Here is a 21,614-nt window from a genome sequence, read left to right as displayed (position 1 = left end):
TTGTATCAAGTACTTTCTCCTTTCTGGCATGATGTTCAATTTCCAGATAAGTACACTTAAAACTGGAAGAGAGGAGCTTCTTTTCATTGGGTACCTTGTGCCGCTGTCATGCCGAAATCCTCGGATCTTCTGCAACATGGTTTTAATGCTTTCAAAGCACACAGTCCAGGTCTGCATTTTATCCCTAATGCCGGTGACAGGGTTGGGCAAAAAAGCAATGGGTACACCTTTCAAGGAGACGTATGACATGACTAGAAATTCAGCTTGAGAGAGAGAAAGAGGTTAATAGTGCCAGTTACCTTATATCCAGGGTAGGCGACTGCACAGGTTTGGAAACGCACAGACTGCCCAAAAATGCAAACCCAGAACCAAAGGAGTTCCCTTTTCGTTTTTCAAAAGACAGGGTTTGTTTGATATTAAACAGTACAGGTACTGCAGCCTTTTTAAAAGGTGAATTGACTCTTCTAGAGGCTTCCAAAAGAGGCGAATCACCAGTTCTTAGCCAGAAAAAAATGGGCAGGCTACAGAGAGGTCAGGACTGCAAAAATAGCTTGGAGAATTGCATGCTACCCTTTGCTTATCCCTGTTTCAAGGAAATGTTCTTTTGGCCTATAGTCACCCAGCTGCTGGCAGAAAATGGCTGGCCATACCTAACTGAATATTTCAGTATTTTCTTTTGTGTACAGGTGAGGGACTTGTGACTCTTCAAATGGTCTTGGATGGCAACTCACATTAGGCCTTTCTGGTGTAGGGAGTGCTAAGCGACTGGATGGTCAAACATCTAGAGGCCCAAGCATCTGTAGGGCCACAACTTACCCATCCCTGGTTGCAACCTCAGGCCTGAGCCCATTTGTTTGGTCCAACTGTAGCAGACACATTAAATCAAGTAGCAAATGTAGACACCAACAGTTAGGTCAGTTCCATTCATTTAATGAATCTACTGTAGTGGTTTAGACTTTGGTCTCTCGTGTTCTTGCTTGACAAAATAGCTAAAGTAATATCTACTACAAAAGTTTGAGAAGCTCTAAACAGCCAATCTTATATCTGTGCATATTGTGTTATGTGACAATGATAGTGATTAGGTTAGCAACAGAACTTGGAGAAGTTCTTGTTTGGTTGCAGCTCCAAAGCCAGCATAGTCACTAGCCATGGTTGCTAGAAGGTTCTCAGAGCTGCAGTCCAAAAAAGTAACTTTTATGAGCTCTCGTTGGCGTGGACGATATTAATTTCAACCCACCTTTGTTGTGGGGTTGGTTGTGTTGAAGTAAATTAGTAGCTGATGTATCCTATATTCTACTTTTTAAGTGTCTGTACTGCTTTACAATTGCTCTTTGGTTTTAATTACTGAAAGCTCTTTTACATTGAAAAGCAACATGCGAAACCACAAATAAAAAGTCTAACAACCTTCCCGCTAGCATTGGATTAGTGATATGTTGCAGGGAAGACTTGGCCCTCCAAAAGTTGTTGGACTGCATCTCCACTGCTCCTTCACTACTGGCCATACTGGCTAGGACTAATAGGAGTTGTAGTTCAACAACATCTGGAAAGCCACATGTTCCCCATCTTCGACATAATGATTAGATATTGCTCTCATCCTCAGCATACTAACAGAGCCACTTCTGCAATAATTCCACTAGTATATTTCAGTCCATTGGGTGAAAACATGAATATTTGTCCTCAGTTCCTCTTCACACCTTGGGAAGTATTATTTTATTTTCCAGAAATGCCTGTTGTTTTTCTGCATCTAAAACATACGCTTCCTGCACAGGAACATTAATTTCTGTGCAAAACAGTGTTTTCTGTGCAAAATACACTTTTACAAAAAAAAAAAGACAGAAAACGTGTTCTCTGACCAGGAAAACCCAACATCTTTTTCCACCGACAAATACCGCTTCGGAGCACCAAGAATCTCCCAGCAAATTTTGGCTTGCCTCGCCTCTTCCAAAACGGTTTCTGAAGCATTGGGAAATCCCACTTGGCTGCGAAACAAGTAATGAATATTCATTCCATTCCTGCTCTGCATTTGGTGTTCCTGGATGGCTTCTGAAACGTGCTTGTTTTGTAAGATGCAGTGTCCCTGGTTGCTTATGTTTTCTTGGAAGCCATGCGCTCTTAGAATCTCTGACCTCCAGCATGTGCATGGGAATGTTGCAACCTGCCTTATAAATGGAACCATGCATCTTTTTCCTCACCCATGAAATTGAAAACCTAGCACGGTAAAACATACATACAGTAGGGTTAGGTGCAAATGTTGTTCGGCTCACCTTTAATAAGAATTGTGCAGCACTGCAAGTTTATTCATGAACATGAAACTGGCAAGCTTTTCTCTTCTGAGGCAGAGGACTTTGAGTGCAAGTGTGGTTGTGAATTGCTGAATATTCAATGGTGCTGGCTAGGGACTTCTATAAATTGTAGTCCAAACTCATAACTTTTCAAAGCTCTGCGTCGTTCTCTCCATGCTGAGAATAGCTGTGCCTGTTAAATTTGTTCCGTCCAGATGGCTGAAAACTTCATTCCATCCATTTTTGGCTACAGAATTATTAAACTTTGCAAACTCTTTCATAAATAGCCGGAAAGTTCCTTGGGATTTTAAAAGACTGAATATGGAGGAAATCATGCATCTAGATTGCTTAAGCCAATGGTTCCCAACCTGTGGGTCAGGACCCCTTTGGAGGTCGAATGACCCTTTCATGTGGGTCACCTAAGACCATTGAAAAACACCTATTGAATTACAGTTATGTAGTAGCAACGAACATAATTTCATGGGTTTGGGTCACCACAACATGAGGAACTGTATTAAAGGGTCATGGCATTAGGAAAGTTGGGAACCACTGGTTTAAGCAATAATGGTTTCATGAATTTGAGATAGTGCCTGACACCAATAGGATCCTTTCTTTTTGAATTCTTCTAAATTATTTTAAATATCTTCTAGATGATAAAGATTTAGAATTGGTTGAAATTAACAAGATGCTTACATGTCAATAGGTTGATTTTGGAGTGTGCCCCTTTTGGATAAAGAGCCAGTGTGGTGTAGTGACTTGAGTGTTGGGTTAAGACTCTAGAGATCAGGGTTCGAATCCCTCCTCAACCATGGAAATCCACTGGGTCACCTTGGGACAGTCACACGCTCTCAGCCCCAGACAGCCCAGTGATAGGCTCACCTTAGTGTCGCCATAAGTTGGAAACAACTTGAAGGCAAACAACAACAAATGGGTATATCATTGAATCTTATACAAAGCTAAATTAATTTGTTCTGCATGTCTTATGACACAAATATATTAATGAAGAATTAAAAGCAAACAACCACTTCTGGTGGCAAAAGTAATACTGAAAGTGACATGTCAAAGTATACCTCTTGGGAATAAAGTGTGACTCAGCAACTGCTGGCAGATGCCTGCAGCTGAGCATGAGAAAGCTGCTATGGAAACATGAAGCTTGACAGAAGTCTTATTATAATCTTTCTCTCTTTTACTCTTCCCTTCTTTTTGCAGTGGATGTGGTCCGATGTTTAAATGGTGCCCTCCAGGTGGGATGTGGCGCTTTCGCTTGCCTGGAAAACTCCACATGTGACACCGGGGGCATGTACGACATCTGTAAATCCTTTCTGTACAGTGCTGCTAAATTTGACACTCAGGTACAGTATAAGCTTCTTTTCCTTTTGCTTGTAGCTTTCTTGCTGGTGGGTCAGGAAAGCACAAAAGAACAGTACAGAAGAGCAAAACACAATATTTGTGCTTTGTTTGCAAATCAAGGCCAGTACTGTGCTTTGCATTCTTGACCCATCCTTTCAGTTCCAGCATCTCCAGATTTGCTGAAGCTCTGCTTTTGATTGCAAATTGAAATTTGGTGAGATACTCAGCCTGGTCTGTCAGAGAGCTGTGGTACCTCACCAAACTACATATCCCATGATTCTTGGTCTCTTTTCTGTAGAGTGAATGGAGTTCCTCTGACATCTGCATCTGTTTATGTAGTCTGACTTTTGTGTTGGGCATCAGGTGATGTCCATACACTTGTTTGTTGGGTTGCTTGAAGAATGTGTTTGTGATGAACAAACTGTTGGCCTCTCAAAATTCAATAAGTCTCTCTCCTGCTTCATTTTTTGATCTTAGGCAGTTGTGTGGTCCTGCTGGTCAGCAGCAACTCCCATCATCCATAGCCAATGTTGAGGAATCCTGGAAGTTGCATTTCAACAGTATATGGAGGGCCACATAGTTCCCACTATTGCATTAGCACCTAAGCTTCAAATTTTTACACTGCTTTGTGGTATCTTTAAGAAAAAAAAATCATTGTGAAGATTTATAGTGGCCTTTTGGCTCAAAGCTTTTTGCTGTGTGCATGGCAGCAATTGTTCTGTGACACTACATTTTCCAACTAATGTACATGAAGACTTCACTGCTGATGTTTTGTGAGATGGAGAAGGAAATTTCCCTTTCAAGAGGAAGTGAGTGTTCTTTACTGCAGCCACTCCTGATCAAGGAGCTGGCAAGGAGATCCAGATTTTGTGAGGGTTGGAAAACTCTATTGCTAGCTGAGCAGAGCCAGATCAGCCCAATGTAACCTGTACCTTAGGACTTAGAAAGCTGGCACCTAGCCCACCTATAGCACTTCCCAAGTTGGCCGTGTGTGTGTGTGTGTGTGTGTGTGTTTATGTTTATGCCTTCCAGGTAATCTGTTGGGTCTTTTTAGACAGTCCTTGACTCTGGGCAAAGTGAAGTTTTGTTTTATTTTGAACTACAACTCTTAGAATTGCCCAAAAAGAAATCCTTGGGGTTGCAGTACAAAAAGTAATAATGAAGTAACCGTTCCTACACGATCAGGAGTGCATTTGCACACTTAAAGCTCGTGTACCTGCTGCAACCAGTACTGGAGATGTCTGACCTTGCTGTGACATATGCCTCCAGTTTTGGATTATTGTAGTGCATTCCACATGGGGCAGTTTTTGCAAAATGAACAAAAGATTTACTTGGCTGGAAAAGCTGCAGCCAGGCTGTAACTGGAGCTGGCTCCACAATGCATAGAATTCCCTGTGGCAACAGTTCCATTGCCTGCTGGCTGCATTTCCAGGGACAATTCAAAGTGCTTGTTATGGCCTGTAAAGCCCTATAGAAGCCAGGTTCAGGTATCAGAAGGACCATAACTCCCTGTACAAATCAGTCTGAGCTCTAAGATCTTTGCACAGTCCCACCACCTTCCCAGACATGTTTCATGGATGTAAGAAGAGGGCTTCCAAGTAGCTGCTCCTATTCCAACAGGCCTTTAAGAATAAGCTACATTGGGTTATTAATGGTGTGTGTAGCTGTTTTTTATATGTTGTTGTTGTTGTTAACTGCCTTCAAGTTGATTCTGATTCATGGCGTCCCTGTGGATAAGACACCTCCAAGACTCCCTATCTTATACAGTTCTGCTTAGGCCCTGCAGATTTATACCCATGACCTCCACTCATAGAGTCTATCTGTCTAGTGTGTGGTCTCCCTTGCTTTCTACATCCCTCCACCTTTCATAACATTATTGTCTTTTTATGGGTAGTACCTCCAACATGGCTATCAGTTGCTTTTTTGTTCCTCCCATGGATCATTAAAAGGAATTGGCAGGACTCTCTATGACATACAGCCATATTCACTGTTGCTTGCCCACTAACATGCTTCTCAATCGGCAGGGGAAAGCCTTTGTCAAGGAGAGCTTGAAGTGCATTGCAAATGGTATCACGTCCAAGGTGTTCCTTGCCATCCGAAGATGCTCAACGTTTCAGCGCATGATTTCAGAAGTGCAGGAAGAATGTTACAGCAAGTTGGACATCTGCAGTGTTGCCAGGAGGAACCCAGAGGCTGTGACAGAAGTAGTCCAGCTTCCAAACTACTTCTCAAACAGGTAGGCTCCTTTGCACACAAGGATACACTTGTTTCCTAAGTAACTTTAAGTGGCAAACAATTAAAGCCTGAATTATGGAAAAGGAAACAACAGAGCAACTCAATACCTACATATTTTTTTACTTACTGTTATACCCTGCATTTCTTCACTTAAGGTGGCTATTGATAATCAGAGCTTTGAAAACTTATCTTTTGGACTACAGTCCTTAAACTCTTCAGCCAGATGGCCAAAATGGATGTTGTTGCTGTTGTTGTATGCCTTCACGTCACTTTTGACTTACAGTAACCCTCAGGCAAACCTAACATGGGATTTTCTTGGGAAGATTTATTCAGAGGGGGTTTGCCTTTGCCTTTCTCTGAAGCTGAGAGAGCATAACTTGCCCAGCGTCACTCAGTGGGTTTCCATGGCCAAGTGGGTATTGGAACCCTGGTCCCTGATTTGTAGCCCAGCACTCAAACCACTACACCACTCTGGCTCTCCAAAGTTGATATATGAAATTGATGAGGTTTCCATAAGTCAACAGGTACTTTGCTTTGTTTTTAGCTCTGCACCAATTAAACAGACAGATTAGACACATTGTTCCCAAGCAGAGGAGTTTAAACCTTTCTTCTTGCCTCTCTCAAAAATTGTGTAGGAGCTAAGCTGAAGTGGGACAATCTTCATGGGGGGAAAACATGGGAGAGGGCTTGTACCCATGTTGAATGGAGGCTACCAGACTTTCATCACAGTAAAGAATGTGGTGTTTAATTGAAATACTGTGCATTTAATGAAGCATGTCATTGTAATTCTTGGTCTCTTAAACCACTGTGACACACCAGAGTTGCAGCTGCACTGCAGAAATTATCCAGTTTGACACCACTTTAAGTGTCATGGCTCTGTGCTATCAAATTGTGTGACCTGTAGTTTGGTGAGACATTTATAGATCTCTTTCAGATATCTCTGGTGTGCTACCAACTAAAATTCCCAGAATTCCATAGCATTGAGCCATGGCAATTAAAATGGTGTCAAAGTGAATTACTTCCACGGTGCAGATGCAGCCCAGTTTCCAATTAACTGGTTTTCTGGAGTGCTCTTGTCCACTTCACCTCTGGCCAGCACTTCTCAGGTCAAAACCGCAGCAAGCGCATTCTTGAATTGGCCAATTGCATAAAGTCTTAATGAGCTTTTTACATTTCCTGTGTCCCCCTCTGAATGAAAAAGTAACATTGATAGGAGCCTAATTTGATTTAAAATTGACTCCCTTCCATTTTCTAGTTTGCGTTCAGAATTGACTGCATTCAGTGCTAAAAGAGGTACTTCACGTTGCTTGTGAAGGATTTTCTTTTTCTAAATGAGAGATGACTTGCATGTCTGGAGCAGTTATTGTGGGGCTGGAAAAATATTTCACATTCTTAAGACGCCAGTGTCTGGCTCTTTGGGAACAGCTTTGGTGGAGATTTTCTTGTGAGGCAATCTCCATTGCCCAGTATACGCAGACACACACATTAATGTTGGGATCTGCAATTGGGGCAGATCAGAGCATTGAAATGTTGCTTTTTGGGCAGTATAACTCCCAAAATCCCTTGGCTGTGTAGCTTTCTGTGCATTGTAGTCCAAAAAAAACCCCAACTTTTCCAAGCCCTAGAAAGGATTCATACAACCAGAACGGTTCAGTCATTCCAATTTCAACTCATGGGATCACTTGGTGAAAAATTGCCACTACTTGACTACAGCTGTGTTGAAAAGACAACTGTTATGTTAGCAATTCCAAGGCAGCCAGGTTCATCTTACGGCAACTAAAGGCAGACTCCTTTAGACCAGCCCCCTCCATTTGTGTTTTATTGCAATTCCTTTCTTTCCCAGCCAATGTTCAGTGATCAAAGTTGCAGTGCTGTACATTTGAAAGGTCACACTTTGGGGAAGCCTGTCTGAAGGAGTTATGCAGCTGATCAGCTGGAACATGCGGTCTGGCAGCTGAGAATGAATGTGACAAGGGAGGGGGCTGGCTTGCAGAACTACTCGGGTGCTTAGACATTTCCATCCCCAGAGTTAGTCCTCCGAGTACATCAGAGTGCTGTCGTTGGGTCTTCATAGTATTTTACATCACAAATGCAACTACACCATCCCACTTCAACCATTCCAGTGCACCTGAAAGTAGCAAGGTAGCTTTCAACATGGAAGGCAGATAGTATGGCAAACATAGCCTTACTGCCACACACATCACCTGCCTTCATACTCATTCTGCAGTATCACTAGTGTGGATCCTGGAAAAAAAATGTGAACCATGCACTTACTTCTGCTGTGATCCTGCAAGTTGGGCAGGTAACCATACCATTGCTCACCGTCCCCTGGCTAGCAATAGAGGGATGATTATGTTAACCTTTCTTCCAAGGTGCTGATTTACTTAATATATAGCAAATTCTTTGAGCATTCCAGAGTGTTTGGTGGTGTGGGGTGAATACATGAGCCAGTGTGTTTCAGCAGCACCTGGTGACTCTGAATCTATTCTGGGTTGTATTCTGAAGTGTAAAAGAACTAGCCATAGTAACTAAAGATCTTTAGTTTTTTGTGGGGTTTTCAGGCTATGTGGCTGTGTTCTGTAAGAGTTTATTTCTGACGTGTCACCAGCATCTGTGACTGGCATCCTCATTCTGAAGATGCCAACCACAGATGCTGACAAAATGTCAGGAATAAACTCTTCCAGGACACAGCCACATAGCCTGAAAACCTCAAAAAACTATGGGTTCTAGCCATGAAAGCCTTCGACTTCACACTAGCTAAGCTGCTGAACCTGTTTTGATGATGAGGTTGAGCATTTTCGATAGGGCTTTCTTTACATTTTGGACTAAAACCCAGGGTAGATTCACTGCCTGACTGACTTGGGTGATCTTCACTGAGCCATTAAACTCTCTGGATAACTCTGATCCAGTTGCACCCACTCTCTCAGCCTGAACTACCTCCCAAGAGTTATTGGGTGGCTAAACTGAGTGAGAAAGGACTAATCCTGAGCGCCTTGGAAGAAAGTTGAGAGAGCAGGCAATACATTTTTGAAAAGGGCTCTTTCTATATTGTAGTGCCCTGGCACCAGATCCCATCTCTACTTGGAAGCTAAGCCAAATCAGCCTTGGTTTAAATCATTAGAAGAGAGACTGCCAACAAATACCAGATGCTGTAGGCTATACTTCAGAGGAGGGAAAATTTTTTACTGCTTTAAAATGTTTTAAACTGTTTTAATGTTACTTTATGCTGCCCTGAGATTCCATAATATTAGGAGGATATTAATATTCTATTAAATAAATGCATGCATGTTTTAAGTGGCTTGGAATAAAGCTAGGATACAAAAGTGACTAAGAAGCAGACAAGCATGGGGCTTAACTGTCATTATCTTAACAGGTATTACAACAAACTTGTGCGAAGCCTATTGGAATGTGACGAAGAGACGGTGGGGACCATAAAGGACAGCCTGATGGCCAAAATTGGACCAAACATGGCCAGCCTTTTCCATCTACTGCAGACGGATCACTGTGCCCAGATCCACCCGAGAGCAGACTTCAGCCGGAGGCGTATCACTGAGCCCCAGAAGTTAAAAATCTATTTCAGGAATCTCCGGGGGGAAGGGCCTGCTCAGTCCCATATGAAACGTACTTCTTCAGAAAGTGTGTAATGTTCATGAGAGAGTGAAAGAGTAGGGAATCCAAGCTCTACCAAAGTAGGAAATTAATTCCTTTATTGTTTTGTTTTTTCTTTAGCATTCACTACATGTCAAAAACGTACTGTAACTGATTTTGAAGAACACTGTGCCAGTCTATACATTCAGCAAGAACACTTACCTGTGGCATAGTCCTGTTGGCACTACTACAACACACAGTTAGGGCAGTTGCATATTTAGAGGATTGGGCTGGCAAAAACCACCTCTTGAGTATCCCTTGCCTAAGAAAACCCTATGAAATTCAGGATCGTAAGTCAACAGGTGACCTGCATCTACCTAAACATTTCTTTTAAACCTGCCCAGCTCAATTTGGACCACCTTCAATGACATGATTTGATAGGGGCTTTTTGATTGGGCCCCATCACACTCTCTGCATTCTCAAGTGGTATAATCCCTGGAAATCTGAACTGCATACTTGGTATGAATGTATAGACTGGCCCTTGGAAACTGGTTTTAGGGTTCTTTTTGTTATTTTTATCCCACCCCAGACAAGCTGTGCAGAGCTTGTAGGTTTCTGGTTAGGGAACAAATCTCCCCATTGCCTGTCTTCCTAAAATGGAAGCACCCTCTTTCCTTCTCCTCTTTCTCTCTCTGCAAAGAAATCCAGTGAATCTGTGGCTTTCCAGAGAAGAAACCTTAAAGCACTTCTTCAATAAACACCAAACTTCCCCTGTCCTGTAGATCAAAAACCATTGCAACTTGATGAGAATGGAATTAATTAGTAGAGAAGTCTCCTAATCCTAGATCAATCCAAAAAATGCATCTGTTGCACATCATCAGTGTGTCTGGAGCTCATGTTATGACTATGGTGGCTGTACACAAATGCAAGGAACTTGGACCCATGGTCCCAAAATTGTTGTCTTAATTCTCTCAGGTCTGAGAGCCCCTTGAATGCCTGCTTTAGACCAGAAGTGATCTCTTGTTCAGTATATGGTGATAGAAATTTGCCCATTGCACTTAAATAGCTTGTGAAGATGCTTATCGTTCTCTGTTTGAGTAAAGACTGCCCTAAATAGGTTTGTTGGTGCCTAGAGTTGAGTCGTGGGTTGTTTTGGATTTTTTAGGTAATTTTCTTTTCCCTCCCCAAACCAAAGTAATTTTGCCAAATATCCCCCCCCCCCACTTTTGGTGGCGGCTGCCATTTTCTTTCAGCAGTGCCCTGAATTGGTGGTAGATCCAGGGCTTTGCAGGAGGAGGCAACTTGACTGCAGATGCCACTGCTGCCTCCATTTACAACAGAACTAATAAGAAATTCCTTTGCTAATGGAAAGTCTCAGGTTCCAACAGACTAATCCTTCCCCCCAAATGTATCCTTCCACTAAAGAGCATATGGTGAAATGGATGCTCCTGCTCCACCTTCACTGTCACCATGCACCCAGTTGTGAAGAGAGTGGTTAATTTTTGCAGTGCTTTATGCTAAACTCAGGGGCCACCATCGGTGGCAGCTCTGTGGGTTTGCTGTGAATCAGCGTTCCCAATCTAAAGCCTTCTAGATTTTCATACTACACGCCCCAGCATGCATAGCCAGCCCAGACAGGTTGATGGGATTTGTAGATCACAGCATCATGTCAAATAGTCCCTGACTTGGTTATCTTGCATGAACCTGTGCCTAGACTATATCTATTCAGGTAATTGAATGCTCTTCCATCCAACCAGTCAATCCCTGGATATAGCAAGTTGGCATTCAACTCCAGTACAATACATTGTGCGGATGTGCTTACTTTCTTGTTAGAGGTATATGGAAGAGTTACCATCTACCTGCAGTTTCAATTGACCAACCTGGAAAGAGGATTATTCCTTCAGTGAACCCCTGTTCTTACTAGGGTCCCTCTTTGTAGTAATGAAAAGTATACCATGCCTTCTCCAAGCTTGTACCCTCCAGATATGCTGAGCTACAGGGCACCTTTGCTAGCTGAGAATGATGAGAGTTACAATCAAATGCATCCCAAGAGAACCATGTTGGGAAAGTCTATCACCATTTAGAGGAGGCACTAGCTGTTGTATAGTTTGCATTACTTCTGTCAAAGCAAATAATCTTATGTACTGTATCTCCACTCAAAGCTTTAAAGAACCTTGAGCAAAAGCAGCAGTTGTCTTAAGAATAGAATCTCAAGTCATGCTCTGTTGTATAAACAGTACAATGTTTGTACTGTACATAACTTCCAGCAGTGTCTGGGTTTTTTAAGTGGCACAAAATAACTTTCTTGCTTACATGTTAATTTTATTAGCTATAGCCTTCGTGTTGTGGAGTTTTGTTTGCCTGGACAATTGTAGAATTAGTAAAATGTTGCCTCTACTAAAAGCATAGTAAAGCATTGTAGGGGCGATGGGACTGTATCCCTGCAGAGATTGTGGGACTCTAGATCCCATAATTCCTGTCCATTGGCCCAACTATTGGGAATGGTGGTGGAAACTGAAATCCAGCAATGTCTGGAGGATTGCGGATTCTCCACCTGTACTTCAGATAATGTCTGTCCCCCAGAGAGACCAAAGCTGTGATCCTAAGAAGATTGCTGATAGGAAGAATGAGGAAGCTGTGGCCATCCAGGTGTAGTTGAACTAGAATTTTTGGGAATCATTACTTTTGCTTATACTGAGTGGGTCTGATAGGAATTGTGTAACGGTCTCCCATGCTTGGCAAGCCAAAGAGTCAGGCCCATTAAACTCAATGGGATTTACATCTGAACAAAGCATATTTAAGACTGCACCATTTTAATTTCTGCATAAAGAGTTAACCTAGTTATAGAGACACCTTGTTGTTAAAGCTACATTGATTTCGGAATGGCACTTTGGCCAAGACTCAGGGTTGGAGAAGAAAGCTCCTTTCATTGTCATCAGATAGTTTATATATCTTTCAACCAACTTCTCAAGTTAATAATCAGAAAGAAAGGCTTCATAAAACGGAGTTATTCATGTGCCTAAAGAAGAAATGAGAACATAACTGGCCACCCATAAATCAGACTTTAATTCTCATCATTTTTACCTAGGACTTATGGAAGTTGCAATCCAGTGACATCTAAATGTTCCCTATCCTTGGCCTAAAAGTGGTTGGATAGTCCAACTGGAGCTTGCTTTACACTCTGCACAAAACTGGTTTTGATCCAAACTGAGTTGAACTTCATTCTTGTTGAAGGCCATGGAACAAGTCCATCATTGTTTGCTTTAACCATCGATTGCATCAATGTCTGTGGCAACTAATTTCAATTTACTTAGGCTGCAATCCTATCCCTGTTTTTGTGGAACACAGCCCATTAAACTCAATGGTGCTTGCTTCTTAGTAGATGGATAGAAGATGGCACCGAATGCCTGGACTGGTCCTACAGCCTGTGAATTGTTATAGTTAATGTTCAGTTGAAGGCCCCACTAAGAGTCCGTTGACATCTTAAATTTCCCAAAATGCCTTGAAGGTATGTCACAGTAGGGGGCTGTGGGAATGTTTTCATGGCATGTACCTTATAGCTTCCCTAATGCTGGGACTATTGAGAGCCAGCGCTAAGCACACATGGGTCCTCAGCAGTGTGCTGACCAGAAATCAGTGGAGCTGTACCTCTTCAGATGGGAGACATAAAACAGCCCTGTGCTACATGGTTGATGACACTTGGGTCTCACTTTAACTGCTGTGGCTCCATCCTATGGACTATGTGCTTACAGCTTGGTGTCATACTTAGAATTGTTGGCTAGAAAGTTCTAGCGCACTCCCCAATGTGCTAGAGATCTGTAGCTAAGGATTCTAAGGCCTGTTACAGACTGCCAAAATAAAGCTGCTTCGGGTCTCTTTGGAGGTATGCTGTTTAAATGATGCATGCATCCTAAGAATCCGGAAGCTGCACCAAAGCTGCACTCCAGTGCTTAGGAATGGAGTGTGGCTTTGGCATGACCTCTAGACTCTTAGGACCCATGCATCATTTAAATAGCATACCTCCAAAGAGACCCGAAGCAGCTTTATTTTGGCAATCTGTAACAGGCCTAAGTATCCCAACATAGCAGTGACAGGAATTCTGACAGTCATATCAAACTGCTAAGACTGTAATGTTAAATTAATGCAAAACATTCTAATGCAACTAGAAAAATAGTGTGTCGGGTTAGGACAGAATACTTCCTCTTGATCATCTAATTTTCTATTTGCAGGGGAATTTTATAGAGCAGGGATAGAGAAAATGCAGCATTGCAGAAGATGCTGGACTGCACTTCCCATGGGCCCTCTCTATTCTGGCTAAGGTTCGTGGAACCTGCAGTTCCCCACCTCTTATTATGTAGGCAAGTTCTCCATCTGATGATTTCCCCCACAGATCTATACTCCTTCCATCTACAGTCTGAGTTGATGCATTTTAGGAACAGTGTTACCTTGTGGTGAGCTGTGTACTTAGAAAAACTCACAGGAGGAATGTGAACTGGCACTTTATGTATTGCACTTTCCAAATAATTTTTGAACACTGTTTGACCAACAAATAAGAAACCATTTGGTATGTGATAGGGAGGTGTATCCAAGCACATTGAAAGCTTGTTTGAATTGGGAAATTGGGGCTCTTGAGTGGCTTCATCTTGCCTATTAGCTAAAGCTTGACACTTGGTAACAAGCAGGGTGCGGAAGAGTTCCTTTTTGACTACAACTCCCAGAATCCCCCAGCATGGGTGGGGGTTCTGGGAATTTCAACTCAGGCAAAAAGGGATCTTTTCCTTCCTCCAGCAATGGAGAACCTTTTGAAAAGTACACCATTCTTGGAAAACCTTTTTTAAAAGAAAAAGCAATAGGACATTTACCGCAAAGCCTTTAAATAGTAATTTGCTGCTCGTATGCATCAAGGTAGGAGCAGCAGCGCCTTCACTTTAAACTGTCTTTATTTCAGTGAACGCAGCTCTAGAAAGTGCTGTTACAGGATTGTAAGCAAAAGAAAGGAATTGCTGGTGGCAGGATTTTTATATTCTGTATTTATGCACTCAAATCTAGATGTAATGCTGTAGAATACAATCTTTTCAGGTCAACTAGATTCCAGCTTTTGCATCCTTTCTATGGTTTAACCTTGTCATAAAGATATGAAGGGAAATCACCATCCTCTTGGGGACTCTTATGGGTCTGTTTGGGGGGAAGTACTTGTTGTTCTACAGAACCAAATCCAAAGCCTATGGCGCGTTACAGACGGGCCCTTCTGGTGCCCCTGTCACGTGCTAGGGGTTGGCCGAGGACCTAGCGTCCACACCGGCCTCACCCTTAGCACGTGATGAGTGTAATAATGGCGGCGCCCTATACACACAGGCGCCGCCATTATTACATGCCGGACGCATAGCGTCCACAAGTCACACCCCGGATATGACACCGCGAGTAGCGCCTTGCAGCGTCACATCCGGGGCACAAGAAGCGCCATTTTGGCACTTCTTCTTTGCAGCACGGAGTCGCTTGATTTGGCTACTGCGACTCCTCCATACTGCAACCGGCAGCAGCGCAAGACCGCAAGTTTTTCCCAAGTGAGAGTAACCCCCCCCCCAAGTCCATGTGTTGATTCTTGGAATTGAGAGAACATGAAACCCTGGCTCCACTTTAATCCTTTATAGTCTAAGTGAGGAAATGGGATTTTTGTTGTGAGAGTCTGTTACCACTGAAAGTTACATCATCCGTAAGTTTACTCAAGGGCAAACCAAGAATATTATATTGTTGCAAGGGGTACCATGATTTATTGTGCTCCAGACTAATCCCAAAAGCATTTAAGCAAGCTCCAGAGGCTGAGGCAGGGATACTGCATGCTACACATACTCCAGAAAGTAATTATTTGACTCTCCCCCTTGTAATTTGTAGTTCATTTTCAGATCCAGTTTTGTTGTTGTTGTTGTTGTTGTTGTTGTTGTTGCTGTGGGGAGAGGGGACAATTGGAAACACGTTTAACACAAAAAACAAAAGTGGGATTAACATCTAGGGGCAGGCGTGTTGGCCATATAGCAAATCCTGTAACATCCAAACAATGTAGGCCACTGATATTGTGGCCACCTGGTGTCTCTTATTCCCACCTGAGAAAATAGGGAATGATGCCTTTAGCAGCCTCAAGGGGACTCAGTTCACACTTCGAACCAAATACATCCCTGCACTTTGTTCTAACCCACGAAGCACTTTAAAACTGGAAGGCCCCTTCTAGTTCCTTCTACTTTGCCACAAATGAGAAGGGAAGCCTCTAGGGTGAAGATGGCCAAAGTGGTGCCCGCGGGTTGCATGCGGTCCTTGGGAACCCTAAGTGCAGCTCCGGGAGCCCTCAAACCGTCTCCATTGAAAGGATTTGGACACGTTTGAGTGTGTTTTGGGGAGGAACAACGAAAAGTGTTTTCAGCTGGGGAAATCCATAAAGGACAATGTGTTGGCTTATATTAGACCATGGTAGGGATTCTGTGGCCCTTCAGATATTATCAAACCAAAACACCCAGCATTCCTCACCCTTGGTTTTGCTAGGTACATTTGCTGGGTGTTGCAATTCAACAACGTCTGAAGGACCACACAATTCCCAAGCCCTGTCCTAGACCCTTGCCCTATGCAGGCATTTGGTAATAATGTACATGAAGAGGAAGGGATGTAGTGATGTGCTACCCTCCACATACATTTCAGTAGATTACTGGATGCCAGAATAGGGCTTCTGTTGCCTTGATAAAATGGAATAATTTTATTCTAAAACTGAGGTACAGGAGATATGGAAGAGAGAAATTAATGCTTGCCAAGGGCAGAATAATAGTTTGAGCCAGTGCTTGAAGGCTTGAAAGAAAGAAGCATGAATGGTTTCATAGATTAGCTCTCTGGTATACATCAAATTTTTATACACCCTTTGTCTTAATGCAACCACTGAAATGGTTGGAAAATAGATGTCACAGGTATAACGCAGTCAAAGTTCATTCGCAAATAGTGCATTCAGTCGTTCATAGATGGTTCAACCTTAAACATATTTGGCCTTACGAGTCCCACTCCATACTGGAAGTTGGCTTGTCTCAAAAGGAAAACAAAATGTATGGTTTAATTGTAATTTTTTGCACTTTAGATTATTTGTGCCATTTCTACACACACACACAGACATATGCATAGATATATATAGATATATATATAAAGTATGTATTTATAATTTAATTTTTTTTTGCCATGTACTGAAATAAACTGAGCATATCTGGTATATGTCATTATTTATTTATTAAATTGCATAATTTGTTTTTAGAAAAAGCGAGACTCCATATGTTCATATATAAAGATTATTTGAAAGACCTATTTGCAGCAATGGGAAAAGATGCAAGTGATTTTCTCTGCTTATTTTTATAATTAAAAGATGCATAACATTATAAAGCATATGGTGGATTCCTTCTGAGCGTCAATTAAAAGAAAAAATGGCCCGTGTTAAGTGTCTGCCTTCTCTTTCTTTTCTAACCCAAACGAAAGTGTCTTCCTTAAGCATCACCATCCAAGATCATCCTTTAAGGGTACCAAAACAACATTGTTCAAGCAGGATACATTTGAGACTCCAATACAATTCTCCAACACAACTGCCTTCTTGTTTGATCCCACTGACACTACATCCAACTTCATCACCATTTTGGACCGTGACTCCTATTATCCCAGGCAATCTAGCCATAGTCTGAGAACAGTGTAAATTAAAAACTGAACACATCTGGAGGTCAGCAAGTCAAGTAGTGTGATTTGACACATGTCTTAAATGACCACATGTTTTGGAGTGTGAGCTCCGTGGGGCAGGGACATGGCCTTTTGTATTCATCCAAGCACCATGCCCCCCTCAAACCCCTTCCAATACCTGGTTGTCAGTGAGTAGATTGTGGTGATGCATCTTTTAGCTGGATGCCCTGCAAGGATACCAACTCCATGAACCACTGGGGATTTCTGCTGGTGCCTCATACAGTTCAGATACATCACTATCGATCCTCTCTGACAACCCATGCTGGGGAGGCTACCTGGTTTGCAAGGTGGGCCTTGAAGTTGGGAGCTCAGAGAAATAGCCATGGAGATGTGGCTACATGAGACATACATGCAGAAGATTCTCTAGACTCGCCAAGACGTACTAAATGTGGAGCTTTCCCTTAATGCATCAGGGTTGAAGCATGATGCAACAAATGCAGATTTTAACTCAGGCTTCGAATCCAGCTTCCCAGACTGATAACCCTCACCAGTTATGACATCCAGGGAGCCCTTACCGAGCGTATAATTGCTGGCAGGATAGGGCTAAACCTCAGGGAGATGGGATTCCAGATGTCAGAGGCTTTTATCACTCGTATCAGAGGAAGGGACTGAGAGCAGATCCACCCTTCAAAGCCCCTGGAGGGACACTTGCTGGATCAAAGGGCATGCTTCCCTTCAGGAGGGAGTGGAACTTCGTGGGAAGAGAAGGAGATTAACAGCAAAAAAGACAATAAGAACAGCATCAGCCAAGCCCCTAAGACAAACACTGGAAAGTTTCTCCTTCCCAATCCTGCCAAAGATCAAGTTTGCAGAAGAGATTACAAGAAGGGACCAAAGAGTCATCAAAACTACATGAGTTCTCACACACCCATCCAAACTAATCTAGATTGCAAGAGGTTTCCATGCCTCTTAAAATCCAAAAAACTTTCCACCTGAGTTTAAGACTCCTCCCGGTTGAAATCCATCTGCCATGATCTAGGGTTTCCTGGCCATAACTTGGAACTGATTAAAACCATCAGACGTAGTAGAAGCATTTTGTCACTTGCATCTTGTTCTGATTCAGAGAATCCCAAGACTTTAGAGGTGGAAGGACCCAAGATGTCACATAGTCCAACTCCCAGCTCAGTGCAGAATACACAATGCAGAAGACAACTACAGCATTCCCAGCAGAGAGTTGTGCAATCATCACACTACACTGTTATAGCACTATATCGCACATTAACTGCCATGGCAACATCCTATCAAATTTGGGATTTGCAGTTTAGGGAAGGGCAAAGAATCCTCATCCAGAGAGCCCTTGGGCCTCACCAAACTACAAACCCTAAAATTTCACAGGATAATATTAAAGTGGAATATAGCATGATAACAGCGTAGTGTGATAAGGATACTGGAAAGTCTGCATGAGGGTAGAAGAGGTTGTCCAGTTCTCTGCTCAACTTTCCCCACTACTAAAAAGCCATTGCAATATAGAGTGCTCAAGGTTACTGGCCAAATCAAGGAAATCTGATTTCAGATCCCTGCTTAACTATGAAACTCACAGTATTACATTTGTTATTTCTGTTATTAGTCTTTGTATGTGTGTGTGTCATGTGTCTTCAAGTCCTTTCCAACTTACGGCAACCCTAAAGCAAACTTATCATGGGGTTTTCTTGGCAAGATTTGTTCAGAGGAGGTTTGCCATTGCCTTCCCCTGAGGCTGAGAGCATGTGACTTGCCCAAGGTCACCCAATGGGTTTCATGGCTGAGCGTGGAATCGAACCCTGGTCTCCAGAGTCCTAGCCCAATGCTCAAACCACTACACCATGCTGTAGACACAAGGAATTCATTTAATTTATCTACAGCAAGACTTGAAATTGCTAAGCACTGAAGGACACTGAATAAGATCATCTCCATTTGCTCTGACAGAGTGTGGATGATGGAAACACCGACTTACCAAATGCAGGCATCTAAAAGATTAATTAGCACAGACAAATGTGATAATAAAATTATGCCTTTATAATATTTGCAAGTACAGAATCATTCCAGTATCACAGCCTGTTCTGGATAGAGCCGTTCTCCCTCTAAAAGATCAGGTTTATAGCTTGGAGGTGACCTGGACCCAGTCCAGTTCCTTGAAAGCCATAGTATTATGGTAGCCAGGAGCACCTTTGCCCAGCTTTGGATGGTTGGCCAGCTGCACCCTTTCTTGGGGAATGTTTTATGCAGTTCATGACTACAGATGTTGACAAAAAATGGCTTGTTGTTATAGTGCTGTAACCATAATTTGAATTCCACATGAATGTCTCCTGGCTTGGTACATTTCTTTGTCTGGAACACAGCCCAAGTACCCTGCCTGTTTCCTGTTGAGGATGTAATATTATTTCCATATAGTAACACCTAACACCTCACCCCTGAGAATATAAGAGTTCACACTCTTCTTATTGTCATAAGAACATTGACAAAGAACATATTGTTTTCCTGAGTTCAAAATTACCTTGGAAAGGACAGTTGATGCAGTTACAAAAGTCTGTTTGCGCACTCTGTTTATATTGTCTGGATGAATGAAAGGCAAGGAACATGTCTTTTTCTCTCTAGATCATGATCGATGAGACCTAGAAACTTGGAAAGAGAAGTTTGGGGTTTATTTATTCATTATTTCTTTATTGGTAACATTTATATCCTGCTTCCCCCCAATGAGCTCAAGGGAATGTACTGGGTTTCAACAGAAAACCATAGGAAAAAACCTCCAGATGATAAAAAAATGTTTATAGGACATTATATGTAAGTGGTAATATGTTGTTCTATTGTATATCCTATAGTCTTCTGTTTTTTTTTCTATCCCCTTCAAGAAAACTCCATGATAGGTTCATCTTAGGGTTGCCATAAGCTGGAATTGACTTGAAGGCACACAACACACACATACATTCCTTATATAATTCATTGTCCTATTGGCACATTTTTAATAGCAAAAGTAGTTTGCACTCAATGAATTCATCAGTGGAAATAGGAGAGGAAGGGGAATATCTTACTTTCCTTGTAGACTCAGGCAAAAGCAAACTGCTTGTGTCTTCTTCTTCATGAATAATATTGGCCATCTTGACCACACTCTGATGTTGTTTGGCCACATGCATCCAGGTAAGGTAAAATCATAATATGACAACTGAAATGGAACCAGGCATTTTTCAGAAACAAAATGAAGCAATTTTAAAAGCCCAATGTCTCACAAAATAATGGTTTCATCCCACCACTCTCTTTGCTCTTGAGCAAACTCAGTGTGAGAGAGTCGGAGTATTTCCAAGGTAAACCAGAGAACTGGCTCAGTGGGAACTTGACCCAGATCTCTGCATTCCCAGTCCATCCAAGTGCAGACAGCTATTGGCCTTCCAAGCTATTGCAACTCCCATTGGTGTTAACCATCATAGGGCTTGTCTACACTGGTGGGAAACCACATATGAAGCAAGCAATGAAGGAAGGAAGGGAAGAAGAGGGAGGAAAGGAAGTAAAGTGGGAAGGAATGGAGGAAGGAGGAAAGGAAGATGGTGGCTGGTTGGCTGGTTGGCTGATGCTAGCGCTTAATGCCTAACTCTTCCAAAGAGCAAGTCATGACTATGGGCTTCTTGCTCTCCGTCTCCCTCCCATCCTTCCTCCACCTCAGCCCCAAGGGGCATCATAATGTGTTCTCAGCTGGTTTGGCCCAGATCTGGTGGAATGATTGAGAAATAACCTTTGCACTACACCTCCGCATTCCCCCCTTTGCTGGCAACTTTGGAACGCTAGATCAGAGAGGAGATTGTTGTGATCTCTAAATTGCAGTAATGCAAGGCAGCTGCTCATTAAGGAGACGAATAATGTAAAGAAACTTAGTCATGTTTTAAAATGTATGAATAAGCCAGGCCCTACCCCCTCCTTCTCAATTATATACATTTCTGTTTCCATTTAGCTCCTATACTCTTCTCCTCCCCATCCCAGACCCCAGTATGTCTTCTGTTATTTCTTTTGGGCCACTTTGGTCAGAAAATGGTGTACAGTACTAACCTTTTTCTCTTATTGGCTCAATGGCATCCATACTGGTGACAACATTTAACCAGCACCTTCTGAATGAAATGCTCACTTCAGATCTGCAATACAGTTTGCTTCCTTGCAGTTAAAAAAGAGAATAATAATAATGGGGCTATGTCTAAGTAAACCAATAATAATTTACTGAGATATATGTATGTATGTATGTCTGTATCTCAGCCAGCTCACTTGGCCTAATTGTAGATCCAATTCAGGTGGGTGTTTGTTTGGGCCCTTGGGCTGCAGAACTATAGACACTTTGGTGTCACAACCTCTTGCGCTTACTGTGATGGCACTGCTGAGGTTTCAAAGAGCAGACGGATGGGTCGGAGCAGCATTGTGCAAACTGGCATGCGTCTGGATTCTTCCTAG

At 42.4% G+C, this 21,614-nt stretch overlaps 1 protein-coding gene across 1 annotated transcript; it reads left to right on the top strand.

The window, feature by feature from the left end:
• The first annotated feature begins 3,526 nt into the window (after positions 1-3,526).
• STC1 (stanniocalcin 1) lies at positions 3,527-9,863 on the top strand. Its single transcript, XM_042476132.1, has 3 exons — positions 3,527-3,634; positions 5,657-5,868; positions 9,241-9,863. Exons 1-3 carry the CDS (start codon positions 3,581-3,583, stop codon positions 9,509-9,511), a joined length of 537 nt encoding a protein of 178 aa, XP_042332066.1. The 5' UTR covers positions 3,527-3,580; the 3' UTR covers positions 9,512-9,863.
• The last annotated feature ends 11,751 nt before the right edge of the window (positions 9,864-21,614 follow it).

The sequence above is a fragment of the Sceloporus undulatus genome, chromosome 6, assembly GCF_019175285.1.
Source record: "Sceloporus undulatus isolate JIND9_A2432 ecotype Alabama chromosome 6, SceUnd_v1.1, whole genome shotgun sequence".
Taxonomy (NCBI): Eukaryota; Metazoa; Chordata; class Lepidosauria; order Squamata; family Phrynosomatidae; genus Sceloporus; species Sceloporus undulatus.
This window is presented reverse-complemented; position numbering and strand designations above follow the sequence as displayed.